This window comes from Emiliania huxleyi, assembly GCF_000372725.1.
Source record: "Emiliania huxleyi CCMP1516 unplaced genomic scaffold EMIHUscaffold_56, whole genome shotgun sequence".
Taxonomy (NCBI): Eukaryota; Haptophyta; order Isochrysidales; family Noelaerhabdaceae; genus Emiliania; species Emiliania huxleyi.
The window spans coordinates 203,286-230,495 of NW_005197803.1; the positions used below are offsets into that span (position 1 = coordinate 203,286).

The 27,210-nt window shown below is 66.8% G+C and overlaps 9 protein-coding genes across 9 annotated transcripts in view; 4 read left to right on the plus strand and 5 right to left on the minus strand.

Annotated features, from left to right (window-relative positions):
- The window catches only part of EMIHUDRAFT_464769 (hypothetical protein), an 8,296-nt gene extending 4,636 nt beyond the window's left edge, over window positions 1-3,660 (minus strand). Inside the window, exons 1-9 of the mRNA XM_005765234.1 lie at window positions 3,600-3,660; window positions 3,413-3,520; window positions 2,963-3,178; window positions 2,671-2,745; window positions 2,406-2,507; window positions 2,113-2,304; window positions 1,683-2,039; window positions 1,413-1,562; window positions 368-1,330 (exon numbers count right to left, since the gene is read on the minus strand). Coding sequence (XP_005765291.1) covers window positions 368-1,330; window positions 1,413-1,562; window positions 1,683-2,039; window positions 2,113-2,304; window positions 2,406-2,507; window positions 2,671-2,745; window positions 2,963-3,178; window positions 3,413-3,505 — 2,148 coding nt within the window. The 5' untranslated portion in view covers window positions 3,506-3,520; window positions 3,600-3,660. The remainder of the gene's footprint in view (window positions 1-367; window positions 1,331-1,412; window positions 1,563-1,682; window positions 2,040-2,112; window positions 2,305-2,405; window positions 2,508-2,670; window positions 2,746-2,962; window positions 3,179-3,412; window positions 3,521-3,599) is intronic.
- A 514-nt stretch (window positions 3,661-4,174) lies between these two features.
- Window positions 4,175-4,783, plus strand: EMIHUDRAFT_104030 (hypothetical protein; the record flags this gene model as incomplete). The annotated part of the gene is made up of 1 exon (XM_005765235.1): window positions 4,175-4,783. The coding sequence occupies one exon, from the start codon at window positions 4,175-4,177 to the stop codon at window positions 4,781-4,783; it is 609 nt and encodes a 202-aa protein (XP_005765292.1).
- Window positions 4,784-5,355: 572 nt separating this feature from the next.
- Window positions 5,356-6,230, plus strand: EMIHUDRAFT_213082 (hypothetical protein; the record flags this gene model as incomplete). The annotated part of the gene is made up of 2 exons (XM_005765236.1): window positions 5,356-5,704; window positions 6,100-6,230. 2 exons carry the CDS (start codon window positions 5,356-5,358, stop codon window positions 6,228-6,230), a joined length of 480 nt encoding a protein of 159 aa, XP_005765293.1.
- A 395-nt stretch (window positions 6,231-6,625) lies between these two features.
- EMIHUDRAFT_104031 (hypothetical protein) lies at window positions 6,626-12,000 on the minus strand (the record flags this gene model as incomplete). Its single annotated transcript, XM_005765237.1, has 3 exons — window positions 6,626-8,053; window positions 8,783-9,159; window positions 9,432-12,000. The coding sequence occupies 3 exons, from the start codon at window positions 11,998-12,000 to the stop codon at window positions 6,626-6,628; spliced, it is 4,374 nt and encodes a 1,457-aa protein (XP_005765294.1).
- Window positions 12,001-17,376: 5,376 nt separating this feature from the next.
- Window positions 17,377-18,980, plus strand: EMIHUDRAFT_213086 (hypothetical protein; the record flags this gene model as incomplete). Its single annotated transcript, XM_005765238.1, has 2 exons — window positions 17,377-17,391; window positions 17,586-18,980. 2 exons carry the CDS (start codon window positions 17,377-17,379, stop codon window positions 18,978-18,980), a joined length of 1,410 nt encoding a protein of 469 aa, XP_005765295.1.
- A 1,171-nt stretch (window positions 18,981-20,151) lies between these two features.
- EMIHUDRAFT_66965 (hypothetical protein) lies at window positions 20,152-21,856 on the minus strand (the record flags this gene model as incomplete). The annotated part of the gene is made up of 2 exons (XM_005765239.1): window positions 20,152-21,207; window positions 21,254-21,856. Coding segments are annotated over 2 exons (1,659 nt in total), but the record flags the coding sequence as incomplete, so codon positions are not given.
- A 380-nt stretch (window positions 21,857-22,236) lies between these two features.
- EMIHUDRAFT_357156 (hypothetical protein) lies at window positions 22,237-23,247 on the plus strand. The gene has a single exon (XM_005765240.1). It carries the CDS (start codon window positions 22,516-22,518, stop codon window positions 22,969-22,971), a length of 456 nt encoding a protein of 151 aa, XP_005765297.1. The 5' UTR covers window positions 22,237-22,515; the 3' UTR covers window positions 22,972-23,247.
- A 94-nt stretch (window positions 23,248-23,341) lies between these two features.
- Window positions 23,342-24,172, minus strand: EMIHUDRAFT_213089 (hypothetical protein; the record flags this gene model as incomplete). The annotated part of the gene is made up of 1 exon (XM_005765241.1): window positions 23,342-24,172. The coding sequence occupies one exon, from the start codon at window positions 24,170-24,172 to the stop codon at window positions 23,342-23,344; it is 831 nt and encodes a 276-aa protein (XP_005765298.1).
- Window positions 24,173-24,632: 460 nt separating this feature from the next.
- On the minus strand, window positions 24,633-27,078 carry EMIHUDRAFT_452090 (hypothetical protein). Its single transcript, XM_005765242.1, has 6 exons — window positions 26,544-27,078; window positions 26,055-26,426; window positions 25,814-25,894; window positions 25,667-25,753; window positions 25,387-25,522; window positions 24,633-25,209 (listed from the first exon to the last, which is right to left on the minus strand). The coding sequence occupies exons 1-6, from the start codon at window positions 26,970-26,972 to the stop codon at window positions 24,905-24,907; spliced, it is 1,410 nt and encodes a 469-aa protein (XP_005765299.1). The 5' UTR covers window positions 26,973-27,078; the 3' UTR covers window positions 24,633-24,904.
- Window positions 27,079-27,210: the final 132 nt, after the last annotated feature.

Genomic DNA, 27,210 nt, shown 5'->3' on the forward strand with positions numbered 1-27,210 from the left:
CTCATGGTCGAGTTGATGAGCTCCGAGTACGTCTTGTAGACGTTGAGGAGGTCGACGTAGATATGGCCCAGCTGCACGCTGTAGGGGTGCCCCAGTGCAACCGCCACCCGCTCGTTGGTACGCACGATGTTCTTTTTCTATACTAAATCGAGGGGGCTCTTGCGGTTCTCCCCGTTCGTCTGCTTGGCCTGCGCGGCGCGCGGACTGGGGGTGGGGGGATGCGGGTGAGCCGGGCGCGGGCGAGGCGAGGGCGAGGGAGGGCCATTCGGGGCGGGGGAGCGGCCGGGGCGGGGGAGCGGCCGGGGCGGGGGAGCGGGGGGAGGGCGGTCGGTCGGGCGGGCGCGGCTGCCTGCGCGAGGATGTCGACCCACATCTGGTTGGGCCACTCCATGAGCTTCATCAGCAGCGCGTCCCGCGTCGGCGCGTCCGACTGCGCCGCAACCATGTACCCCACCGCCTCGTAAAAGACGTGCACCTGCCCCGGCTCGAGGTCAGAGATGACCGAGCGCAGGTTGAGCGTGAGCTCGTCGATGAAGGGCATGGCCTCGCCCACCTGCAGGATGACGAACTTGCGGCGGCACTTTTGCGAGATCTTGAGGAAGGTGTCGCACGCCATGTCCTGCACGCCCGGGTGCAGCTCGTGCATGAACTCGAAGAGCTTGTTGACGACCGTCTTGAGGAACTTCCAGTGCGCGCGCAGGAAGCGAGGGTACTGGCCGACGACGTACATGATGTTGGAGGCGACGACGGCCTTGTTGTCCTTGCCCCGCTTCATCTCGCACAGGCCGAGCAGGTCCTTGATGACGGTGACGAGGAAGCGCTTCTCGTCCTCCTCCGACATGGCGCCCGAGATGGAGCCGATCGCCCAGCAGAGCGTGTTGAGGTTGTGCCACGACCACTGCGAGCCGTCGACCTGGTACTGCAGCTTGTCGAGCATGATGTTCTCGGTGTCGTCGTAGTTGAGGTGCGTCAGGTAGACCAGCGTCTCGCGCATGGTCTTGTACAGCGTGATCGCGTCGCTGTCCTTCATCGTCTCGCGCACAATCTCGCCGTTCTCGTCCTCCACGATGAGCACTTCCTCCGGCTTCGCCATCCGCGAGACCATGAGCTGTCTCAGCTTGGTCAGGATCGGCGCGTACAGCTGCAGCCGCGGCGACGCGGCGGGCGAGAGCGCCGCCGGCGCGAGCACCAGCGGCGACTGCGGCGGCGGCTGGAACTGGCACTCGGTGTGGTATAGGTCCGAGGTCAGCCCGTTCCAATACTCGAGGCAGATCTTGAAGGTCTCCTGGTCGTCGACGTGCGAGATGGAGACGATCAGCGAGAGGGCCGCCTGGAGGGGGGCGCGGCGCCGGTCGGTGGTGGTGGTGGGTGGGTGGAGTTTGGGGAGGGGGGGGAGGGGAGGGGGTGCGGACGGCCCCAGAGAGCTCTCGCTCTCGCGGCGCGTCTCTTGGCGGGCTGTCGTTTGCGGGGCGGGGGGCCGCCTGCAGCAGCGTCGGGTCCGCCTGCGCGGTCCGCTCTGCGATCTGCAGGTGCTGACGGAAAAAGCAGGAGAAGAAGAGGGCCTGACCACGGCAGGCGGGCGGCGTGCTCAGAGGCTGGCTGGCTCAGCGCCCCATGCCACGGCCGGGGGCGCGGCAGCGGCGGCGGCGGCGGCGGCGGCGGCGGCGGCGGCGGCGGCGCGCCAAGTTCTGGATGAAGGTTTGGTCGTGGTCGGTGCCGCTCGCCCAGACCTGCGCCATGTCTAGGTCGGCGTTCACCATCGGCGGGCCCTGTCCGTCGCCGCGCAGGATGGCGGTCGCCACCTGCGTGAAGAGCGCCTCGAAGTGCGAGTCATACGCGGCGCCAATCTCGCCGGTGAGCGACTCGTAGATGGTCCCGATGTCGAGTGAGCCAACCTCCGTCAGGCAGGCGAGCACGTCGTTGCGGAAGGCCGCGTTGGGCAGGAACTTGTAGACCAGCGTCTTTACGAGCTGCGTCTCGAAGATGTAGCCGAGCGGGATCCAGTTGAGGAACTTGAGCAGCGTCTGAAAGGTGCAGACCTGTTTTGCCGCACGGGGGGCGCGTCAGAGAGCAGGCCAGGGGGGTGGAGGGGGGCAGTGGTTGGGGGCGGACCAGCAGTGACGGCTTCGCGCTGTTCGCCATGATGTACTCGCACAGCTGGAAGATGAGCGAGAAGTCGGCGTTGAACGACTCCTTGAGCTTCTTTGCCTTGACCGACGTCATCTCGTCGCGCGAAAAGTCAAACACCTCCTCCGACAGCAGCTTGAGCACAACCATGTTGTTCTCGCACAATGTCTCGTTGGTCTGCGGGGCGGCGCGGGCAGGTCGGTCGGCGCTGCGGCGCGCCGCGCGCCGTGGGACTGCCGGGCGGGGCTGCGGCGCTCGGCGACGGCGGAGCGCCGCACCTTCGACGCGTTGACAATGTCTTGGATGAAGGACGGCCAGTTGTGCGGCCACTCCTGCTTGACGATCTGGACGAGGATGACGTTGAGCTTGGTCATGAAGACCTGGCGAGGGGGGGGCGAGGGGCGGGCGGTGGTGGGCAAGGGCGCGGAGGGTCAGTGTGCAGGCGCGACCAACTGCGCTAGGCGAGGCGAGAGGTGGCGAGGCGAGAGGCGAGAGCTCGGCGAGGCGGAGAGGGGGCCGGCAGGGGGAGGGAGTCGAGCGCACCCTCTCGGCGCGGAACGTCGCCTCGTCGGACGACTTCTGAATGACCAAGTTGACGATGAAGTTCTTGATGCCATTCTGCCGTCGTCCGGGAAAGGGGTGAGGTGCGGCCTGGTGGGTTGCGGCAGGTCGGCGGCGCGGCGGCAAGCGTGCTGTGTCCACGAGAGGTCGCAGCATCGCCAGAGGCGGCCGCCGCGGCGGCGCGCCTCCTCCCTCTCTCCCCTTGCCGCACTGCGGCCCGCCCCCCGCAGCAGTGACGGACGCCCCCCCCCACCCCCCCCCCCCACTCACACACCCTCCCTCCCCGCGCCTGCTGCGGCGGCGGCAGCGTCTTCCAGCGGTACTTGATCGCGCCGTCGAGGATCTGCAGGGCGTAGAAGCGCGTATTCGCCGTGCATGGCGCGCTCGCGTCGAGGATCTGGTCCACTCTGAACCAGTTGAGCGCGCCCGCCGCGTCCTCGCCCGCTATCCGCTCCTGCAGCTGCGAGAGCGTCCGCTGCGCGGATTGCATCTGCAGGCGGAGGTATCGGGGCGGGTGTCACGCGGCAGCGACGAGCACGCCACGAGGCATGTCGGCATGGCTGGCTCCGCGCGCGAACAGCGGACGACGCGGACGCTCAGGCTGCCCCCGCGCCGAGCGTGGATTCGGCCTCCGCCAAGGATGCGTGCGCGGCCGAGGCCGAGGGGGGGAGAGGGGGCGAGCGGGGGGCGCGAGCTCGGCTGCGTGTGGTGGGAGTGCGCGCGCCTGCTGCGGCGTCCCGGTGTACACCATCTGCACGACCTGCTCGAGCACATTCAGGTCGAGTGGTACGGCGAAATTTAGCAGTTGCTCCTCCATGCTGACGCGCTGCGCCTGGGGGAGCGGCCGCGGGCTCACCGGTGGGGACGCCGCGGAGTCGAGTGGGGTGGCGGGCGGCGAGGCGGTGGCGCACCGGTCGGCGCGCCAGCCCCTTGTCCAAGCGCCCCTCCCGCCGCGCAGTGAGCGGCTATCACCACCCGCCTCGGTCAGTCAGGCAAGAAAAACCAGGGGGGCACCCCCGGGGAAGAGACCGAACGGCCGGCCGACACTCTCGGCCATTCCAACGGCCAGGCCGCTCGCTTAAGGCTGATTGGCTAGACGAGCGGCCTACCTCCATGGGGCTGTTGGCACGGGGGGAGGTGTCAATCACGCTCCCGGGACGCCGGAGAGATCGGGTTGGTCTCCCCCGCCTTCAGCCCTGACCCGACGGGGACGCCACCACCCTCGCCCAGGGATCTACAATGCTGTCTTAAGGTCCGACAGGTTCGGCACCGGGCACCGCCTCGGTATACAAAATGCGCCTGCGGGCGGACCCTCACAGATCACAGATCACATCTAGAGAGAGAGAGAAAGTAACATCGAAGGCTAAGCTCAAAACGAAAAGGGACTGCCGCGACGCCGCACACGGCACCCACACCGCCCAAGGCCTCGCAACGAGGCGATAGCAAGCGAAAAGAGCCGCGACACCAAGGAAGCTCGACCGCACACATGTCGAAGCTCGCGCGGCGGCTGGCAGACACGCGCCGCTGGCTCGACTCGATCGTCATCGGCCAACGCCTCTGCCCGTTCGCGCCGCCCGTGCGCCAGCCGCCCGCCCTTCGGCTCCGCGCCTCCGTCGCCGAATGCTCTTGCGGGGTCGCCGCGGAGCTGGACGAGGAGGCCGCCGCGCTGAGGTTGGGGCTCGACTCGCCCGGTACCGAGGGCTCTCCTGAGACATCGCTGCTTGTTCTGGGCGGGACGCTAGACAACGGCGCTCTCGGGTGGCGGGAGCTGATCGCGCTTAGCTGGAAGCTCCAGGCGGAGGTCATCGTCGACAGGGGCCACGCCGAGCACCTCCAGATCGTCCTTTTTCATCCGGCGGCGACACACAGCACCTATGCCGAAGCGGGCGGCCCGGCCGACGCAGGCGACTTCACCATTCGGTCGCCCCACCCCGTCGTGCAGCTCCTGCGCGAGGTCGACGTACTGGAGGGCGTGCGTAGCCACCCGGACGCCGAGGGCATCCCTGGGCGGAACCGCGTGAGGCTGCGTGGCCAGGGTGTGGCCGCTTGCGAGGAGAGACTAATGAGGTGTATTGCTGCGGGCGAGGAGGCGTGACCCGCGAGATGAACGGTGTGTGTGCGTTGGAGAGCATTTGCCGACCTCAGTTTATCTCGTGGACCACAGACGGCCGGCAGGCGACCTCGCGCGAAAAGAGCTCGAACCCCGCACCATCGTGCATCGATGCACGATGGCACCTGCACATGAGACATTGTGCACATCGGGTTGTTTATCACTTCTCAGCCGCGTGTTAAAAGCTTGCGGCGATTGTGGCGATAGGCGAGTAGAAGGAAGAAGCGCAGAGAAGAAGGTCCGCGCGGCGAAACAAATATTACCGCTCGAGCGTACCTCAGGGTTCCGGCTCCTACCCGGATAGGGGGTCTGTCGGGACTGGCTGGCCCCTCCCAGATAGGTAGGTAGGTTGGTCTTGTTTGGCCCAAAAGGGCCCTGCAATAGGTAGGTACCCCAATTTTTTTCTTTTTTTTCGCTTCGCTGCGCGGCCTGGGGATAGGTAGGTAGGTAGGGCGTTTTGGCACGAGTCAGTCCCAGGAGATCTCTCGCCAGGCGAGCGGACCCCAAAGGCTCGAGGCATCGCAAGGCAGCTCCTCCCGCACGAGGCGCCCTCGCTGATGGCACTGTCGGAGACATCCCTGATGAGCCATCTCAGCAACGCCGCTGCAAAGGCTGTCGACGAGATCTCGCAACTCGGACTCGTCCAGGGCCTACCCCCTCAGGAACTTGATGACGCGGTTTTGTCCTTGCTCGAGTCTGGCGGCATGCCCGACCCCTACAAGCACTTGTGGGAGCAGTACTCCCTGCCCTCCGAGGTTGCCGGCTGGCTTGCCGCATTCGTGCAAGTAGCCGAGGCTTGCGCAGCGAGCATCGTGCTGAGCGACATGTCTCTGGCTGGCGCGCCAATGGTCTACGTGAACGACGCGTTCTGCGAATTCACCGGATACACGAAACGGGAGGTGCTGGGTACGACTGCAGCGAGCTGTCCGTCTTCCCCATCTGTTTTGTCGCCAACGGTCCCGACGCGACCGCCACCTCTGACAAGCGTGCCATCTCCGCTGCTCAGACGACTCGCCGTGGGCCCAGCAAGTAGTAATGGGAGCAGCAGCAGCCTCGCGAGCATGGACTCTCTTCCTAGTAATTCCGGCCCAGCGTCACCTTCTTTGTCCACGTTCACCGTCCTTCCGCGATCCGGCGGGTCTGCATACGCCGGTGCACTTCCACGGTTTGAGTGCCATACAAACTCGCTCTCGACTGCCAAGGCTGCACCAAGTCTTGCAAGCCCTCATCTCTCAGATAGCTTCAACCATTCGGTCATGCTCGCTTCCCCATCAGCCGAGGCGTCCCCATCCCAGCCTCAGTCGCAATGCAGCTCGGGGTTCCCGTCGCCCTTGCTTTCAGCCTTTCCTCCGACTTTTATTGGGCCGCCTCAGATGTCGCCCTTCTCGCAGCTGTCGTCGTGCTCCTCCGCTTGCCAATCGAGCGCAGTTGAATCTCCAGACGAAGTGTTTGGAGCAGGCTTGAGCGCGAGCGAGGCGCCACCAGCAAACACCCAATCTTATGATCAACCGCCAGAAGCGCATATGCTCTTCCCGCACTTTGGGTCCGCTCAATTCAATCGCAACTAAACCAAACCTCAGCCTCTTCCCGTAAGCGCTGAGCCGCTCTATGCCTCGCGGGCCCTGCAGGCCGCCGAGTCCCGAGAGCCTCTCAACACTCAAAAGTAAGTCTCTGTACTCTGACACACTTCACTCTTTTCACAGTCCCTCATCCGTACAGTCTTCTCTTACTGAGCTACGCTCTTCGTTTCCTCTGTACTCATATCTTTACGTCAGGAGTGCGTGTGTCATGGCGTGTGTTTTCGTATGTCCGTAGCCTGCAATGCTCTCAGTCCTGCCCCTCGCGCTGGGCCTGCTCCGTCGACTTGCGCTCCTTCTTTGATCGCTTCCGCTCCTTCTTCGCCCGCTTCCGCTTCTTCTCCTCCGCCGACTGGCCATCGCTGAGCGAGTCCGACTCGTCCCGCCGCCTCCTCTTCTTCTCCTTCTTCTCTTTGCGCTTGCGCCTGCGCCGCTCGTCGCTGGCGTCCTCGCTGTCGCTGCTATCGCTACTGCCGCTCGCTTCGGCGGCCGCCGCGGAGTATGGGCCGCCCGTCTCGACCGGAGGCTTGGGCGGCGCGGGGAGCGGCGCCTCGGGCTCATGGGCCAATTTGGCGGCGGCCGCCGCCACACCTGGTCCAAATGAGAGCATGGGCGCGGGCCGCTCTCGTTTGGGTGCGGCGCCGTTGGCCGGTGATGCACGCGGCGCGGCGGCGCGGTCGATCAACACCGTGGCCACCTCGGCGGTCTGCAGCGCTGCGGCGTCGATGACGCCTCCGAGGAGGCGATCGCGGAGGGAGGAAGCCACGGCGGCGGTGAGCGCGGTGACGTCAGCGGCGTCGAGCGGCGCGAGCGGTGCGAGCGCGGCTTGCAACTCGCCCTTCCGCACCGCGCCGTCGCCCAGCCGCAGCGCAAGCGCAGCCACCGCGGCGCGCACCCCGGCAGCGCAGAGCAGCGGCGGCGGCCCGCCGTCCTCTGGCGCAGCGCCGCGGAGGGCGAAGCGCCGTAGGTGCAGCAGCTGCGAGTCGCCGGTGGGGGCCGCGCCTTGCGCCGCGGCGCCCGCGGCTGAGGCGGCGGGCTGCAGTTTGTCTCGCCCTACCCACACCGAGCCGCGTAGCAAGGGAGAGCGCTCCTGCGCCGCCGAGCGCTGCAGCAGCAGGCGCGGGCGCGCTGCGCGGGCGTCGGCGGAGGCCGGCGGTATGCCAGCTAGCTTGTCGGTGAGCGCGGGCACGAGCGACGCATGCAGCGTGCCGGCGTAAGCCTCGTACTTGCGTGCGTGCTCCGAGCCGAGCACATCTCGCAGCAGCAGCAGCAGAGCGAGGTGGACCGACAACGAGGATCCCCATACGTAGAGCCCGCCCTGCTCGCTTGCGACCTCTGCCCCAGAGCCCGACTTGACCTCGGCGATCCGCTCGGCGCTCAGCCGCGTGCGCAGCGGCTCCGCCACCGGCACGCCGGCACCGCATGCTTCGGAGTCACCGAGCGGCGCGATCACCTCCCACAGCATCGCCTCGAGCTTTGCTGTTCCTGCAGCACCGTCCGGGTCGAAGATACGCATCGAGTAGAAGTCTTTCTCGGGGTCCAGTTCGACCTTTGCGCCGTTGCTGACGCAAAGCGGCGAGATCCGGCTGCCCGGCGGCTCGGCGCCGATGACGCGGTCGAATGCGTCGCTCGGCACGACGGCGAGGTACTTTCCCTCCTGCACGGCGGGCGCCTTCGCCTGCAGCAGCTGCACCACAGCCGAATGAAGGTCCGGTGATGCGCCGGCCTGCGGCGGCGGCGGCGGCTGCGGCGCCGTCGGCTGTGGCTGCGCTGGCTGTGGCTGCTGCGGCGGTGCAAAATGCATCGTCGCGGCGGGCGGTGCGTAGGCCTGTTGCTGCGCGACTGGCTGCGCGTACGCGTGCTGCTGGGGGGGCGAAAAGGCTTGCGGCTGCGCGGCAAGCGGCACCAACGGCGCGCTGTGCTGCTGCGCGAGCGGCGGCGCGTGTGGTGACGCCTGTGGCGGCTGGTAGTGCGGCTGCGGTTGAGCCTGAAACTGTATTTGCGGCTGCACCTGCGGCTGCACCTGCTGCTGCATCGGCTGCTGCATCTGCGGCTGCATCGGCTGCAGGTACGGCTGCACCTGCTGCTGCATCGGCGGCTGCACCTGCTGCTGCATCGGCTGCTGCATCTGCGGCTGCATCGGCTGCACGTACGGCTGCACCTGCTGCTGCATCGGCGGCTGCACCTGCTGCTGCATCGGCTGCTGCATCTGCGGCTGCATCGGCTGCACGTACGGCTGCACCTGCTGCTGCACCGGCGGCTGATGCGACTGCGGTTGCATGTGCGGCAGCGTGTGCGGCTGCTGCGGTTGTGGCTGCGCAAAGGTGGGCGGTGGTTGTGGCGCCGAGGGTCCCGGTGAAGACGCTGCTGCCGGCCATCCGCCGCCGCACGACCAATCCTTCGTCACCCTGGACGACGACGCTGCCGCCGTCACGGTGTCCTCAACCATGGCCTCAGCCGCAGCCGCGGCAGCCGGCGGCGGCGGGCGCGTCGCTCGCCTGCGAAGGAGGGAGGCGAGCGCAACATGGCCCCCTTTCTCGGCAAGGTCGGCGGCCGTCTTGCCCTTTGGGTTGACCGGGGTGGTCGACGCGCCCCTGTTTAGCAGGGTGTTTGCAAGCGAGATGTGGCCTTTGGCGGCAGCGCAGTGCAGCAGTGTATAGCCTGTGTACATCCCCTTATCCAGTTGCTGGTTGAGAAGGTCAGGTTTTGACTTGAGGGCTTCAAGCACCACCGACTCACTTCCGTTGAGGGCGGCCTGGTACGGACCCTGGTCCCCCATCGTGCCTGGTCAACACAGCCCTCCGGAGTTCGCGCGAGAAAAGAAATACTCGGCTCCTCATGAGCGAGAAGCGGCGAAAGACTGCGAAGAGAGATAGGAAGAGGCAGACTCCCTAGGGTGGGCGACGGCTAGCGCATCACACACCTCTCCTTAAAATCCCTGTGTGGTGGCGGCGTGCCGTCCTCCCATAAGAGCCGTATCCCTCCCTTGGGTTGTCTGTTTTCTTTCTTTCTTTCTTTCATGATCAGGGGCTCATATACTCGACGCCGTCATCTACCTCTCCGCGCGCACGCAGGAAAGGGCTCTGGCGGGTCGAAGCCGTACTTGCAGGGGAAGAAGGGGTCGCCCGGCTTGCGTGGGGTGCAGCACTGCGAGTAGCCGGGCGCCCTCGGCCCTGGCCCGTCGTCATAGCAAAAGGGGGTGCGCTTGTAGGCCAGGAGCCGCCCGACGGCCTGTGCGAAGGAGCGGTTGGTGCCGGCGTCGGCAAACCCGCAGAAGGTGCCAACCGCGTCCGCCACCTCCAGCACCGCCGCGCTCTCGGCTCCCAGCTCCCTCCGCAAGTCGGCGTCGGTCATTCCGGGCCGCAGCGCTACCCGCTGGACCGAGCCGCTCACGCTGCGCGGCACCCGCGGGTTGGAGAGGAAGCCCTGCTCTCGCACCGTGACGCCGGGGACGCCCTGCTCCATCCATCTTGGCGTGTCGCACACGTGGTCCATCGGGCAGTCGAACGGGAGGCGCATCCCAAAGGCGCCGCCGACGCGGCAGTGCGTCATCTCCTTCCACATGAAATCGCAGTAGCACAGCATCCTTGGCAGGATGACGGTCCTGCCGAGCGCCTTGCCGATGCCGAGCAGCGCCTGCAGCACGCGGCTGCGGTGGCGCGCCTCCGCGAGGTGCGCGTTGATCGCTGTCAGCGAGGTGACGTTGGGCGGCAGCGGCGACGGCGGGAGAGTGGCCGCGCTGTCGCCGACGCGGACAAAGCGTCCCGCGTAGTACTCGTCCTCGTCCACGAACCAGAGCCCGGCCTGTCGCAGCCGCTGCCGCTTCCCGTGCGCAAACGACGCCCCCTCGGCAAACTGGTACGTGAGGTGGACGGCGAGAGGCTGCGGCGCGGCGGGTAGCGTGTGCGCGTGCTGCACGAAGTAGGTGTGGCCGTTGAGGAAGTGGCTGAGCGGCAGCACGCCCAGCAGGAGCGAGCCGCCGGCCGGAGTGGCCCGAAAGATGCGAGGCCCGGCCTGCCTGGCGGCCGCGTCGCGCTTCAGACTCGAGCCGCCCGACTTGAGCAGCATGTTGAAAGCGTACTGGTCGCGGATCCGCGCCTCCTTGGCGTGCGCGATGGTCTCGCGCCACGCCTCGGCGAACGCGATGGTCTCGGCGCTGGAGCGGAGGTACACGAGGCCAGTGTTGAGGTCGCAGTGCAAGAGCGGGGACCTCGTGTCGAGAGCCACGTCGATGCAATCTGTCGCGGCGGCGAGGTGCGCGCCCGCAAAGGAGGGAGAGCGCAGTAGCGGCCGCGGGTCCGCGAGGAAGATGGCGTCGGCGTCGCACGCCCAGACGTTGAAGCCGAAGCTGAGGAGCTCGCGGTAGAAGCCGACTTTGAGCACGCTCATCTTTGGGTAGAGCGACGGCCGCGAGCGGAGGTTGCCGCTCACCTTTGCGAGCTCCACCGACGCCTCGCCGCCTTGGATGAGCACGCACGGCACCCTTGCGGCGCGGCACGCCTTGAGCATAGACTCGTCGAGCGCGCCGAGGAGGATGTCGCTCAACCCCGCCGAGACGGTCGCCTTTGCCCAATTGAGCGCCATCGTGGAGACGCTGCCGGTGGCAAAGGTGACGGCGAGGTCCGACCCGCGGGGTAGCTCGCGAACCGAGCGCGGCAAGCTCTCCCACGGAGCAGACACGTTGTGCGCGGCAGAGGTGCCGAGGCTCACAAACGACAGCACGGTGACGGCGCCGGCGTGGAAGTGGGAGCAATGCGCGAGCTGCGCGGCGCCGCTGCCACCCAGGAGCGGGCTGACCGCCGCCTCGAATGCCTCCCCGGCGTGTCCAGTGTCGTGCCGCGCCTCCCAGCCACAGAAGGCCTCGGCGGCGCGGTCGATCTCCAGCACGACCGTCGTCTCGTAGTCGCGCAGCGCCGCGGCCGCCTCTATCGCAGAGGCGCCGTCCGGCAGCCTCACCCTTACGTGCGACGAGCGGAGGCGCTCGGGGAGCCGCGCATCGGAGAGAAAGTTGGCCGGGCGGAGCCGCACGCCGCCTCCCTCAAACGACGCGGCGGCTCGCCGCCACGCGTCCAGCGGCAGCGCATCCCGCGCGAGCGTCGAGCAGCGGCGGCAGCCAAGCGGCTCGTCTGCCGGCTCCGCCGCCTGCCCGTCACCACAGAGCGAGGTGGGCAGGATGAGCGTCCGGTTGAGCAGGCGCGAGAGGCCGAGCAGGCTCTTGAGCAGCCGCCGAAGGCTGGCCGCATTGCTGGCCGGCTCGTGCTTGGCGACGAGAAACGCCCCGTCGTACCAATGCGTTCGCTCGCCGGCAACCGCCTGCGGACGAGCAGCTCCGGACGCTGCTGCTGACGGGGCGGCCGCTGGCTCCTGCCGTGCAACCGCTAGCTCCTGCCTCATGGCCGCTGGCCTCGTGGTGGCCGCTCGTTCTGGCTCGGGCAGCTGGCTGCCGAGTGGACGTCCCACGAGCCTCTCGGTCTCCTTCTCCAATGCAGCGAGCCGCGAGTCGACGTCCCTCTCCATGAGGCCGTGACCAGCCGTGTTCGGTGACGAGACACTGAAGGCATCACGGAAGAGGAAGACCAGCCCGAGTCCGAGCACAGCGGCGAGGACGGAGCGCGTGGAGGGCATGGTGGCGGCTCTCTGGCTGGCAGCGCGCGAGAAGGAGCGAGTTCGCGCTGCGCTTGGCTCAGACGGCGAGTTCGCGCTGCGCTAGGCTCTTGATCGCTGATACGAGCACACACACACACACACACACACACACACACACACACACACACACACACACACACACACACACACACACACACACAACACACACACACACATCGCAGTCCACACCGCCACAAGATGGAATCTGACTGACTGTCTGACATGGAATCTCTACCCGACTCGCTCGCTCGTAGACCACCTCAACGGGGAACCAACGAACGCCCTCCCTGCCCGCGGAAAGTGGTTCCCCTCAGGCGAGCGGCTCGACTCGCCGAGCGCCAGCCGTCGGGTGAGCGCACGATCGTCTTGTATGTAGTGTCCTCCGCCACTGGCCTGGCTCTGCCGGTACATCACCAAGGATACCCATCACTGAGCCGACGATGCTACGGGTAGCCCCAGGGTGCCGCCCACCCCAATACCCTCGGGCACTTGCCTGCGCCCTGGCCGCGCACGCGCACGCCCCGCGCACGCGCACGCCCCGCGCACGCGCACGCTCCGCGCGCGCGAGGGGTCATTCCGCCGGAATGACCCCTCTCCGGGGAGATCGTACACACCTCGAAAAACCAGAACCCAGAGCGTCTGGACCGATAGTCCCATGGCCCGGATGTTTTCTGTGGGGTGTGTCGAAAAAGCAGAATACAGAGCTCCTCCTCCTAGTGAAGTCAGACGTTTTCTTGATAGTGATATGGTCACATCGATGGGCCTATCCCTATCTCCCTACAGGTCCTGGCTTTGGTTTCACAACACGTTGGGTCCTCGCTCTGGTACGGCTCACCAGATGCGACAGGAGGGCTAAAATCCGGAATATAGACTGCCAAGAGGGTGCTCTAGGCCGCGAAGACACCACACACGGTCTCCCTACTCATGCGCGGCTAGCAGGAGGGTGTCAAAAATGAGGCGCGTTGTGAAACCGCAGCTGGCCCCGCCGACGGGTAGCACAGGTCATGAGTGAGGCCACGCCAGCTGCCTCGGGTGCTCCGTGTGGTCGGCCTGGACCTTGCCGCAAGCCTCGAGCAGCGGAGAAGCACTGTCCTTGAAGTCCAGACATGCTTCGCCACCGTGGCGCAGCGCCGCAGTGCGAGCGAGCACTGCAGTGCAGTGATCGCTTGGACTGCGGCACCCATCGACTCCCTGCGCTCCGGGCACATTGGCACATGTGCCGGCGGCCTTGTGGACGGCTCGGGCACGATCTGCACGACGGCGCGGCGTCGCGAGGCGGCCGTGTTGTGAAAACGAAGCTGTTGCGAAACCGAAGCCAGGACCTGTAGGCCAGGCGGAAGTGCGATCGCCGATTCAGTGTGCGAGTCATGGCACCACAAACTGTGTGGAGCTCGTGAGGTGGCGGTGGCGGTCGCTCATTGTTGAGCTGTTGGACAAGAGGGTGTGAGGGCGGCAAGTGCACATTAGGCCCAAGCTGCAGAAACAAGCTTTCAGTGCCTACAAGTGTAGGCACTGGATTATCGTGCGCGCGGAGCGCGCTGGTGCTACCCGGACACACGCGCGGAGCGCGCTAGCTGGACACACTCGCGGAGCGCGCTGGCTAGATACCGCGCGGAGCGCGCTGGCACCTATGTGCGCGGAGCGCACCGCGGTACCGGTAGAGTCTAGACACATGAAGACAGTCTGTTGCAGTCAGTTGTGGCCACGCTGCTTCGAAGCTGGCCTGACGTCGTAGCACGCGTCTGGCAGACGCTGTGTCTCTGCCTTCTTCCGTCTCATGACCACACCCAAGCTCCAATGCCGCCCCTCTGTGCATGTGACCTGTCGTTGTGGTGAAAGCGGTCTTCCCAGTTGAGCCCGCCCCAGTTCTCGAGCGCACGGTTGATGAAGGGCACGGCGACGGCCGCATGTAGCGCCCAGAGACACGCGCGGAGCGCGCCGCTGCAGAACACGCGCGGAGCGCGCCGCTGCACAGGCGCGGAGCGCCGCCACTTGAGATTGGGCCTGTGGGTGGGCCGAGTGGTTCCTGCGTGTGAGTCAAATCTTAATAGAAATCGCACCTATAGCCCTCCTCAACCCTCAACATTTTCTTCGGGGCGCGCTCCGCGCGCGCTGACTCCTTGAGCGGCGTAGGCGCTGGCTCGCACATGTTCTGCAGCTTGGCATTAGGCAAGTCGTGTATGGCATTAAGTATGGCACGTGACCGGTGACGTGTGCGGTGTGGTGGTGTCGTCTCTCGTGTCCCCGTGTGTCCAGTATAGCTCTCCGAGTAGACCGCTAGAGGGGGGGGCGTTCTGCAGTTAAGGGGAAACCCGGTACACGGAGCCCTCTCGGAGAGCCGTGTTTACTTTACGGCCCTTTCCCTGCGAACGCGCACCCCCCAGGGCTAGGCTCTCTCTAGCCCGCAACCCGATACCGATCTGGCCCCCCCGCTGGCGGGGGTGGCGCTGCGCCGCTGCGCGCGCTCGCTCCAGGGGTGCGCTTCAGCCTTCACTTAGCTCCCCGGCCCTGGATGTGAGATTGATGACTGCACTCCAAGTGCTCCAAGTGCATACTCTGCCAGCCCACATGCCTTTCTTGTTCTGCTCCCCCGAGACGGGTCATGCTTTAGACGTACACTCCGCTCTCCGTGTACCACATGCGCGGCCGCTTGCGCAGCAGGTCCGTGCCAAGCACCACCGCCGGCCCCGCCGCCGCACCGAGGCCGTCGAGGGCCGCCAGGCCGGGCAGGTCGCCGACGTAGACGCCGCACTCCTCGCCGAGCAGCGCCTCCTCCCCCTCCTCCCGCCCTGCCTGCGCGCCATCGCCGCCCAGCATGCTCACTCGCGCCCCGCGCTCCGCGCGCACAAGGCGCACCGGCCCCGCCGCGCCGCCGACGACGAGCACCGTTCCGTCCGCCGCCGCCCTGCCCGCCTTGATGGCGGCTCCGAAGCGTGCAAACGGGTTGCCTCCCCCCGCCTCCTCGGGCGCCGCCAGCCGCCAGTCGTAAACGACGCCCGCCAACTCGGCCGCCGCCGCGTTGAGCGCGGTGATCGGCGACCCCGTGTCGAGCAGGGCGGGCATCTCGACGCCGTTGACGCTCACACGAACCGACGGCAGCCCACTGCCCGGCAACGCGGCGACGGGCACGAAAGACATGCCGCTGCGCAGAGCCGCAGTGCCCGCCTCGTCGCCGTAAAGGGCGATGGTGGGACCCTCGGCCGGTCCGCCGCCCGCCTCCTGCTGCAGCGGCGCGGGCGCCCCCCCCCAGACAAACTCGACCCCGCCAGCAAACGAGTTGAGAAAGGACAGGCCGAGCAGCCCGGCGGCGGCGGGGGCGGCGACCGGGAGCGCCGACGCCGTGAGGCCCGACATGAAGACGACCCTCTCCGGCTTTGGGACGTCGGCGAGCTCGACGTTGCCCAGCAGGTAGGTTGCGCCGCCGCCGGACATTGCGCCGCCGGCGCCGACGCCGCCGTCGACCCGCCCAACCTGCTGCAATTCGAGGCCGCCCTGCGAGGTTGGCCCCGCGACCTGCGCGTTGATCGTGTTTGTGTTGGCGGCCGTGTCAAGCACAAAGTCGAGCGTCACTCCCGCCGGCGCAGCCGCGTCCTCGCCCGAGGTGAGCATGCGCGCCTTTTGAGCCGGGGACATGAGCGACGGGAACGAGAGCGCGATCGCAGGATACGGCCCTACCCATCGCAGCGGCGCACGCAGCGCCATCACGTCGTCGTCGGCCGATGCGGGCGTAGGCGGGGCCGGAGGTGGATCAGGCCGCTCGGACCGCAACGCCTGAGCCTCACGCTCGAGCTCCTCCGCCTCCAGTGCCGCCTGCTCCGCGAGCAGGGCGAGGCGCTCCGCCTCGCGCCGCTTGTCGTCGACAGTGGTGTCCATGCGGATTCTCCTCACTGCCGCTGCACGCTGAAGCGACCGAGGCCGCACGTAACCAGTCGACGGCGCATATGCCGCCGCAGCAGTGACGATCAGGGCGAGCATTGCGAACATGCTCGCCGACATGTTTCAACGGATTCTGTTTGCCTGTGTGAGATGCACAGCGCATGTCCAGGCGCGCATCGTCTGCACGCCGACAAATTTCTTTTTCTCCAGCTTGGAAATAGAGAGGGCCTTTGGTCGCTGGAGCTCGGCAATGGTCGCGCCGCCCTCGACTCACGGGGCTGCCTTCCATCCGCCGCTGCTCAGGCCGGGGGAGGGGGGGAAACCTCCTGTTCCTCGCGGAACGGGAGCGGGCCCCTCCTTGCCCGGTCTGCGAAGCAGGGCGGTGGTCGTGCCATCTTTGCTTCAAAACGACCACGCCGCAATCGTCGCCGGCGCGCGACACGTTTCCGTTGGCGGGACTGTCCTGGTCGAGAGTGTGTGCCGCTGAGGCGGGACCACTCGGGGACAGTGCTGACGGGACGCGGCTCGAAGGGCGTGGCTCCGCAGCGCGGCTGGCACTCGTCGCAGAGGCCTCACCTTCGAAAAGTCGGGCATGGCTCCACCCGCAACTTTGTCGCTAACACGCGCGCACCGCCGAGCCTGCGGCGGGCGCGCTGCGGCCGCACGTCTACTTCGTCATAGTGCCACGACGTGCGGCCTAGATTTAGCCCACGCGCCTCAACTTGCATACGCTCATACATTGGACTGTCATCGCCTGTGAGTGCGAGAAGGGCTAGCTGTAGGCAGCTAGCCTCTGAGGAGCGCGTCCATAGACACCTCACTAGACCCCACACATGGTCTCGTCCGTGCCTTTGCCGGCCGGTGAGATTGCTAGAGGTGGAGCAAACTGCTCTAGCCTCACATATCACTTCCTGTCGTCTGTTGTTTGAGTTGTGCCCTTGTTTGTGCCCTTGGCACCGTGGAGTGCTGGGGGGGGCGACAGGGAGGATGTGGCCCTGAGTTATGTGTACGCCGACTCAGGGTGTGTGGCAGCCAGCTGGCTGTGTGTCTTGTGAGCTTGTTTGTGTCTGTGTGTCGCTCGTGCGTGTCGTCATCATCTGTCTAGCGTCCACCCATACCGCGTTGGTGTCCAGTCCGAGCCTGGCTGTTCTTCACCTTACTACCTACCTACCTAGGGCCAGTGTCCAGTCCGAGCCTGGCTGTTCTTCACCTTTCTACCTACCTACCTAGGGCCAACCAACTGCCAACCAAGCCGCTAACCGCGACCACGCACTCGGTCGGTCCGACTACTCGACTACTAGACCCAGACCAAGGGCCCGTTCTTGTTTGGGATGTACCCAGGTTTGGTGTGTTTACTTTAAGGCCCTTCCCCTGCGAACGCGCACCCCCGGGGCTAGGGCTCTCTTGCCCGCAACCCGATCCCGATCATCCGGCCCGCTGGGTGCGCTTCTCAGCTCCTCGGCCCTGGATGTGAGGCTGATGACTGCACTCCAAGTGCTCCAAGGAGCAAGGTTTTCCGGCAAACAAAAACATTTGGTGTCCAGTCCGAGCCTGGCTGTTCTTCACCTTTCTACCTACCTACCTATTTGGTATTGCTAAAAATCTCTCTCAAAATCTCTCTCTGCGGCTTCCGCACCGCCGCTGCACTCGCTCCGGACTGCGTACTGTGCCACTGGGGCATCGCACAGAGCCTCGCACCCAACATCAACTACGGCATCGAGGATCAGGCAGCGTTCAACGTCGCCGTCCGCGACGCCGCGAGGCTGGCCGCCGAGCAGCCGCTGCTCACAAGCAAGACAAAGCACCTCATCGCGAGCATCCAGTCGCTCGTGGCAGCGCCGCCGGCGACAGGCAACGTCAGCGCGTACGCACACGCCTTGTGCGGGAACGTCACCGACGCGGACACTGCAGCCATGTGCGCGAATGCGGCGATGGCGGCGACGCCTTGGAATTACTACGAGGGCGAGGCCGGCGGCTCCCACTTTCCACTCAAGCCGAAACTGCGTCCAATCAAGACCATGCTGCTCGACCACGTCCGAGGCGGCGACGGCGGGACGCCGCACGCCTTCACCATCCACCTGCTAATCCATCTGATGGAGCCGACCAACGCGCCAGCCTCCTTTCGCTGGCAGGCGGTCGAAGCTGCACAGGCCCTCTACTCGACCCACGGCGAGGCGCTCGCCCCGGCGCAAGGTCACCTGACGCACATGCCGGCGCATCTCTTCCTTCGCGTCGGCCGATACGCCTCCGGGGTCGACACCTCTCTTCGCACCGAAGCCAACAACCAGCGCTACCTGTCGCGCTGCCTCCACCCCTATGCGCACGGCCACAACCTCAAGATGCTCACGGCGCTTGCGCGCTTCGCGGGCATGAGCGCCATCGCCATGGAGGGTGCTCGCAATGTCACCTCGGCGCTGGCTGGGCCGGAGCTGACGCCTGCGGGCAAGGTGGCGTGCATCGATTGCGCTGGGCCCTCGTCCCCCGAGGCTGTGTTGACGCTGGCTCGGTTTGCGCGGTGGGAGGAGGTGCTTTCGGAAGCAGTGCCTCGGACGTGGGGCGACGAGGGAGCGTACAACGAGGGTGCCTTCCGCCTCGCGCGGGCGCTCGCCATGTACGCTCTGGCCGATGGCCGGACGGCCGAGAGGGCGGACGCCGAAGCCGCGCGCGCCATCAACGCCTCCGCAAAGTCGGAGTGGGCAGAGGTGGTTCAAGCCGAGCTCGAGGCCGCCCGGGCGTGGCGCATCGAGGGCGACGGCGTGAGAGCCGCCGGAGCGCTGGCCAAGGCCGTGGCGGCGGTGGACAAGATGCCGTACATGGAGCCGCCGCGCTGGTATTACCCACCGCGGCAGTGCCTCGGGTATGTGCTGCGCGCCTCGAACGCGACCGCCTCCCTCGCCGCCTTTACCCGCGACCTGCACGACTTCCCGGAGAACGGATGGTCCCTCTCCGGCGCGGCCGATGCGCTCGATGCCCTCGGACGTGGCGCTGAGGCCGAGGGCCATCGCGAGCGCGCCGCTGTCGCCTGGCAATTCGCCGACGTCTGGCAGCCGAGGCCGCCACCGTGCCCGCAGCTGTCGGCGTAGGCCGCAGGCGCAGCGCGCACAAGACAGAGACGGCGCGATCGCGGTGGCTCCCCGGGACGCGCGTGGGCGCGACCCGACCTTGAGGGAGACACTTCCGGCCCGGGGGGGTGCGGACTGCGGTGTCTTTTGCGGACGTTGTGAGCGACCAGCGTGTGTGTGCGCGCGCGCGCGAATGCCGAAAATGTGTCTTGTGTGCGCGGTGGCTGGTGCGCGGTGGGTCGTAGAGGTCAAAATGATGAGCGGCGGCGGAGATGACGCGGGGCGCGTCAACTAAGAACTTTATACTCTAATGTTAGTGGTTACTCCCCCAAACCTGTTACCGGGTAACATCGTTTTTGGCGGCGATAGACATAGACGCGGGATTGTGAGTGGCTATGAGTTATGCTATATCGACTGGCGCGCTCAAGCGCCTCGCTCCTCGGCAAGCTCTGAGCATCTCTTCAAGCTCCAAGTATCGGTCCATCTTATCATCTGCAGCCCGGCGCGCGGCTGCGGCCGCATTGACCAGCGCCAACTGCTGCATCTGAGGAAGCCGCTTCCTCGAGGCAATCACCTCCTGCAGCTCAGCCTCAGCCTTCGCCGCGGCAGCCTCGAGCTCGGCGACGTCAGCCTCGATGGTGGCATACTCCGCCTTTTCGCGCTTGCCGAACTTCTTCTTCTTCTCCTTCTCCTTCTTCTTCACCCTGCCCGTTCTGGAGAGCTCCTCGGACAGCTTGGCTAGCTGCCGCTGCGACGGCGCAGGAGCAGGCGGCGGAGGAGGAGGGGGCGGCGGCGGCGGTGGCGGCTCAAAGCCGCGATTAAATACCTTTTCGAGTGCCTCCTCGGCGGCCTTTCTCTGCGCAGCGCGCTCCTCCAGCTCGGCGCGCCACGCCTCCACCTCGGCCTGCAGCGCGCCCCGCTTCTCTTCTTCCAGCTCTGCCAGCAATGCCCCTTCCTCCCCACAGCTCGCCCGCTCTGCGCCGAGCGCCTCGATCGCCGCTTCCGCCGCCGCAATCTTGTCCTCTAGGCTCTCGGGCGGCTTCGGCGCGGAGTCCTGCGGCCCGCCCTCCTCCGCCGTGCGCTCTGGCTCTGCCAGCGACGGCGGCGGCGGCGGCGCGCTCACCGCGCCCGCCACGTTCACCACCCCGCGGTCCAACTCTGAGAAGTCGGACTGCCGCAACGATCGCTCCTCGACCAGCACCTTGCCGTCGGCGACATAGCCGACGTGCGTGGCGTCAATCGCCTCGCAAAAGGCGCGGTCGTGCGAGACGACGACGAGCGCTCCGTTGTACTTGCCGATGGCGTCGAGCAGCGCGGCGATCGCGTCCACGTCGAGGTGGTTTGTCGGCTCGTCGAGGAGGAGGACGTTGCACGGCGTGAGGCAGAATGTCGCGAGCGCCACGCGCGCCTTCTCGCCGCCTGACAGGTCGCCGATCGATCGCGCCGCCTTGTCGCCGACGAGGCCGAGAGCACCCATGACGGCCCTGCACCGCTCGTCCGTGACGGTGCCGTCTGTCCGGCGGACGGTCTGCGAGACGTACTCGAACGCGACCACGTCCTGCGGCAGCTCTTGCGCGAGGTCCTGCGCAAACACGCCCAGCTCGAGCCGCTCGTCGGCGACGCGCTGCCCCTCGCCCAGACGCAACGACCCGGCGAGGGCCTTTAGGATCGTCGACTTACCGGCGCCGTTCGGTCCGCGCAAGATCAGCCGCATGCCCTTTGCCACGGCGAGGTCGGCGCCCGTGATGATGTCCTGCGCCCCGAGCGGGTGGCGGATGTCGGCGCCGGCCAGCGCCAACGGCGTCATGCCACACGGCGGCGGCGCTGCGAGCGTGAGCGAAGGGCGGCGCTGCTGGCCAATCAGCAGCGCCTTTGCGGCCGCCTGCTGCTTCGCCAGCCTCTCGAGCTTGCCCTGCCGGTCCTTGGCCTGCGTCGCCTTGGACGCCTTTGCGCCCATGCGATCAATGAAGTCCTGCATGCGCTTGCGCTCTCGCTCCTGCGCCTCCACCGTCGCCCGCACGCGCGCCTGCCGCTCCTCGCGCTCCTCCAGGAACTTGTCGTACGTCACCGACTTGTACAGCTCGAGCCGCCCTCCCGCGACCTCGGCGATGCTGTTGGATGCGCGGCGCAGAAACTCGGCGTCGTGGGAGACAACGAGCACCGTGCCCTGGTACGCGCCCACGTAATCGCCGAGCCAGCGGCGCGCGGCGGCGTCGAGGTGATTGGTGGGCTCGTCCATGATGAGCAGCTCCTACAGAACAGGCCCTGAAAAACGTCGTGGAGTGTACCCGAACCGTGGTGTGGGCTCGTCGGAGACTCTCCGGCTCGGAGAGCAGCAGCCGCGCGAGGCCGATGCGCATCTGCCAGCCGCCAGAGAAGGAGGAGCAGGGCGCGTCAAACTCCTCCGTCTCGAAGCCGAGCCCCTGCAGCACCTTTGAGATGCGCGCCTCAATCTCGTACCCGCCGGCGGCCGCGTACTCCGACTGCGCCGCCTCCAGGCACTCGAGCTCCTCGTCGGTGCCGAGGACGCACGACTCGACCGCCGAGTCGAGCGCAGCCTTGGCCGCCTGGTACCTCTCCATCCGCGAGACAACCTCCTCGCGCACCGTCGTGTCGGCGCCCGACACCGCGGTCTGTTCCAGCATGCCGAGCCGCAGCGACGACGACACGACGAGCTGGCCGCCGTCCGCGAGCCGGCCGCCGCCGTCGCCATTCGCTGCCGCGCTGATCGCCCGGAGCAGCGTCGACTTCCCGCAACCGTTGGTGCCGTGAATCGCCCAGCGCTCGTTCGGCATCACGCTCCAGTTCACGTCCAGGATGAGAGGGCTGTCGCCGGCCCAGACATCGACGCCTTTGACCACGATCGCAGCGCCGCCGGTGTCGACGGCTGCGGCCATGCGGACGGAGCGGGCACGCGTCGCTGCTGCTGCTGGGTGCGGCGCCGCAGGAGAGAACGCCGCGGAGCCCATCGCCATGATTAAGTGGGCGGCTGTGCACATGCTGGCACTGAAGTGCTGCGCTGCACGACGAGCCGGTCTCGACGTCGAGCCGCGACAAGGCACGGAAACGGCACAAAATTCTTTTTTGCATGTTCGTGTCTCGTCTCCGGACGTAGGACTGTAACCCCAGCCTACTCCGCGTGAACTCTCGAGGGATCTCGAGTTGCGGAGCTCCATAAACGCACTCCCCCGTTCACAGCCTTGTTATTGAGAAGAAAATACCTCCTATGTTCACAGGCCTTGTTACTGAGAAGAAAATACAGGTTGTGCGAGCCTGCCGCCTCCTCTTCAGCCGCGGCGGCGAGAGCAGAAACAGGCCAGCAATGATCGCTCCAGGCCCTCCCGAGCATCGCGTCCGGCCGCGCCGGGCAGTATCTGCCGTGGCGCTAGCTCTCGTCGTGTCGACCTTCCTTCTCTACGCCGCTCAGCGCACGGGCGCCAGTTCGCTGACGTCCGGCTCGTGCACGCTCAGCGGCGGCGAGGCAGTTCTCGACGGCTGGCACGGCAAGGACACGGGCGCAAACGAGTGCAACAGCTGCTTTTGCGACAAAGGCCGGATGGCCTGCACCCGAATGGCGTGCGCCGCGCACCTTCCCACCGAGGGGCTGGCGCAGCAGGGCGAGACGTGCGATGGTTTCGACGAGACCACCGGCAAGGCGTTCCCGAGCTGTGCGCAGGGACTCGTCTGCCAGTCTGTTGACGAAATGGTGTCGATTCCAGGGGCCGGCAAGAAGTGCACGCCGGTGGCTGACACAGTCACGGAGCGGCGCTTCGGGCGGTTTGGCCGGCGGCCCGGCGGCGGGCTGGCTGTGGGCATGATGGGCGGCATGCTGCTCGGGTCCGCGATGTCGCAGCGGCCTACTACCGTCGTGTACGAAGCTCCACAGCAGCCGTGCCCGTATGGGAGGTACTCGCCCGCGTGCAAGAACTGGGGGAGCGGCAATGCCCCCGCTTACGAACCCGGGACGACGGGGCCTTCCCAAAACAACCCGCTGTACGGGATCGCAGGCTGATGCTCGCCATTGTATGCGGGACGTGCATGTGCATGTCCTGGTCGTACTCGAGTACGTGTGGTGAGCGGGCGTCATCGACATGGACCTCCTCAGCCCGGGTGCGAGCGCGACGCCGATTCCAGGCGCGGAGCTGCTCGGCGATCTGTTAGACGGTTGAGCGTTCCCGTGGATGTTACAGGTGCGGTGGAGCGGACGTGCGTCAGTGGTCAGACTCAGACTGCAGCGTGTAAAGTGTGTGTAGCTGTAGGGCCACGAAGACACGAGACTACAGACTTGAAAATTTAAGAAACTCGCAACCGACACGGATCTCGGTTCTCGCTTCTCGGAACATGCGATGCATTCACTTTCGTAGTAGTCATACGCCAACGCGTCAAGTCGCGGGCAGGTGCCAATCACTCGCATTGGTGGTGAATCGGTGATTCCTAACCCATTTGCAGGCGGCGTCGCTCTTCCGAAAGGCGTCCAGGTCGTCGCCGTCGCCCATCTCGATGCCGTGATCGGACGCGCCGCCCACGCCCTCGACGACAAAGATGGCGCCGAATGCGTGGTGCGGGTCACACGCCGGCTTCGGCAAGCGCGCGGGTCGACACGAGCCAGCGAGGCAGCGGAAGCGCACGCTGTGGCGCTTTGCAATCTCCGAGTGCGCCTTGGGCTCGCCAGCGGCGAGGAGGCGCGGGTAGATGCGCTGCTTGGCACGCGCGCGCACGGCGACGCTCATCTTCGAGTCACGCCAGCGGGTCCGCCGCGAAGGAGGCATGAACCCAGTGCGCATGCTGTCCTCCACTTCCCGCCTCGGCAGCGCGCGCAACTCGGCGCCGCCGAGCGTTGGTGCGCACGCATAGTCTAGCCAGTCATCGTAGGCAATGATCGTGCCGACGCGCGCCAGGCGGTTTGCAAACATCCAATCGAGCGCTTCGTATGCCGAGCGATAGATGTCGGAGTCGATGTCGACGAGCGTTGCCGGCGGCAGCGTCGTCGCCAGCTCGGGCGTCAGCGTCACATTGAAAAAGCCGGGATATAGTCGCGTGTGGGCGCCGAGGTCCTTGATGATGCGCTGCATCACCGCCGTCCCATCGACGCCGAATGTGCCTGCCACCCATGTCGCTCTCCGCACCTCGCCTCGCTGCTCATCCGGCAAGCCAGCAAAGGAGTCAAAGGCGAGGAGTTTCGAGTCGGGCCACCACTTCCGATAGAGGTACATTGAAGCTCCGAGGTACACGCCAAACTGGTAAACCGCCGAGGCACTCTGCTGCCGCGTCGCCTCAAGCACGGCCGGAAGCAACAATCGCCAGCAACGTTGGCTCGTTGGCCTCCAGCTCGTATTCGGCAGTGCGAGTTGAGCTCGCTCGAGGTTTTCGGGCTTCTGCAGAGCACCAAGATACACAGGGCCGTGCTTGCCGTCGCACTGGTCGGTGGAATGGCACCATCGGGATCGCACGCGCGCGCGCGTCGGCAACACGGACATTCTTTCTCTTCCTCGACTGCGGCGTTGTGTCGAACCCGTGTGCTCGCAGAGAGAGAGTTCTGTTCGTTGAATTCTTTCTCTTCCTAATGGCACCATCGGGTCGCGGGGAATCTCGCGTCGAGGACGGTCGACGGAGCGTGCGCGGTCGGCGGCGAGACCGGTATGTGCCCGCGCCTTTTTGCATATGATCGCATAGGAGTATTGATTACTGATGAATACATCCGTACTCTACTTACAGGGCCGAGACGATAGCACACACGCGACACGCGTGACGCGACGCCCCCTGCACGGTCTTGTGCGGGTCGGGTTGCACTGCACTGTAGCACTGATGAGTGATGTGTCCCGGAACCGCGCGCGCTGGGGCTCCACACCGGCCCGTCCGCAGCGACGCTCCCAGCGAGACTGCACAGAAGCACACGCCGCGCGCCGCTAGTGAACGCGCAAAATACACACTTTCATTCTGCCCCTCTAGCGGTCGTGCCGCTTCACCCTCGGGCTCGCCTCAATGCTGCTGCTGCTCTCCTCCTCAACGGAGACCTCCTCGCAGCCCGAGGCGTCCCTCTCCCCGCCCGCGGCCGGCGGCAAGACGCAAGCCAGGGCGAGGAGGGCGAGGAGCGAGGGGAGGGCGAGCCAGACGACGGGCGCCGCGCCGCCGCGCAGGAAGTACGGCCCGCTCGCCGCGTCGAGCGACACCTGAAACTGGGCGGTGCAGTAGAGGCTGCCGCCCACCGAGCCGCCGAGCTTCGTCATCGAGAGGAGCGCAAAGAGACGGCCTACCGCCAGACGCTTCGGCGAAATCGATCGGAAGCGTGGCCGAGATCGCGTCCTCGGGCGTGGCGCGCGGAGAGGCGAGCCTTGCGCGCGGGGAGGCAGCGCGGTCGACGAGAGGGACACGAGGAGCAGCTCCTACGGAGCCGAGACGCCGCAAACTCGCTTCAACCCGCGCCCACCGCTCTCAACGCCGTGCGCCCGCCCAGCGCGCGCCGTCGCGCCGCCGAGCAGCCCTCCGGCGAGGAACAGCAGCACGTGCAGCCCCTCCGTGTTTGGGCTCGGCGCGCGAAGCAGCAAGGCGCTCACGTGGCAGGCCTGCGCTAGGCGGAAGGGGGCAGCGCGGTCGCGACGCGTGCCGCGGGACCGCGGCCGGAGTGCGCGCGTACTCGGGCGGCATGGCGGCCTCCAGACGTGAAGGTCAGGGGGTTTCTATGCTCCGCATCTAGGAGCTGAGGCCACGCCGCCGCAGCCGGCGAGCAGCAGCGAGGCGCGCGAGCCGAGCGCATCCTGCAGCGGCGGCGTCGCGACGAGGCCAAAGGCGGCGGCCTGCAGGCGGGGGGCAGGTGAAGGCCGAGTAGATTGGGCGCACGCTCCTTGCGCCCGCACATCCCTCCTTCCTCTCGGGGGCTCGGCCTGCTGGAGCGGCAGCAGCAGGCCGTACTCCTTCTCCGCCCAGCCAAAGTGCGCCTTGAGGTAGAGCGGCCACACTACGGCGAGCGTGTCGCGCGTCGCGGCGGCCAGGCAGAGGGCGACGAGGCAGAGCGCCAGCCGCGCCTGCGAGCGGCAAGGGCGGCGGCTGAGCGCCGCGGCGAGGGCGGCGGCGGCGAGAGGCGGCGGCGAGCCCCACCGTCCGCAGCCGCGACGACATGCAGCTTGAGGCGCCCGCGAGGCGGCCCTCGACGGGATACCCCTCGGGGTCGTGGCTGCTGCTCTCCTCCGTGGCCGCGTCGGAGCCGTCCGCGTCGCCGCAGCAGCGGCCGACCTCGGCGCCTCGCGCCGCGCCGAGGTCCACGTCGCTCCGCCGCAACGTGCGGGGCTGCAGCGCTCCGGCCTCCGAGGAGTGAAAGACGGCTCCGGCCTCCGAGGAGTAAAAGACGAGCGTACCGGCGGAGCAGCAGAGCACGATCACGCCAAAGCCGCACCCGAAGACGCAGAGGCTGATCAGCAGCCGGAAGCGCAGCATGCCCCACGTGCTCTCTGGCAGCAGCGCAGTCAGCACCTGCCAGGGGGCGGTGCGCGGAGGCGGTGGAGAGCCGTGCGCGGAGGTAGTAGTGGAGAGCCGGGTGCCTTGGACGGCGGGCCGGAGAGGCGGGCTAAAAGTGGCGGCGGCGCGCGCCCAGTTGGTTGGCGTGAAGAGCAGGGTGCCCAGCAGAGCCAGCGCCTGCAGCTGCACCCTCGCCGCGCTCACCGCCAACGTGCGGCGCGACGGGTCGGTGTGCCTGCTCAGGTGCGCCGTCGCCATCTCCGTCTTGGCGCCGCTGAGGCCCGAGAAGACGTTGGCGGCGACGAGCCAGCTCGTGCTCTGCGCCATCGATCGGATGGCGCAGCCGATCGCGCAGAGGGACGCGGGCAGCGCGATGCCAAGAAAGGGGCCGCGTGCATCGAGGAGGCAGCCAGCGATGGGCGCGCTCGCCGCGTTGAGCGCGTGCTGCACGGTGCGCAGCTTGCCCATGCCGCCCGCGTCGAGGCCGAGGTTTTGCATGAAGAAAGGGTATATTGGGCCCGTGAAGGCTGCGGTCACCGCCTCGGCCCACGGCACCAGCATCGCCGTCCGTATCTGCTTGTCCGCCCAGAACCGGCGTGCCTCGCCAAGCTGTGAGGCGGCAATGTGCGAGAGCTGAGACGGCGCAGCACACGTGCCCTGGTCGCCAGCCATGTCGTGTGGGAGCGTCACACCGACAGGGCTCGCCGGCGACCAGGCAGGGTTCGAGGTTTTAGTGGGGTAAGGTATGGAGTTCACGTCGCCTCTCATTGGTTGCTTTTATTTATCCCATGGGAGGTAA

Excerpts from the sequence above, each read along its gene's own strand:
- EMIHUDRAFT_357156 (XM_005765240.1), top strand. The coding sequence starts at position 22,516 with ATGGCCTGCACCCGAATGGCGTGCGCCGCGCACCTTCCCACCGAGGGG.
- EMIHUDRAFT_452090 (XM_005765242.1), bottom strand. The coding sequence starts at position 26,972 with ATGCTGGTGCCGTGGGCCGAGGCGGTGACCGCAGCCTTCACGGGCCCA. Across the intron at positions 25,754-25,813 it reads CCCCGAGAGGAAGGAGGGAT|GCCGCCGCCTTTGGCCTCGT; the intron begins GTGCGGGCGCAA and ends CCCCGCCTGCAG. Across the intron at positions 25,210-25,386 it reads GGCGCACGGCGTTGAGAGCG|GCCGTCTCTTTGCGCTCCTC; the intron begins GTGGGCGCGGGT and ends GTCTGGCGGTAG.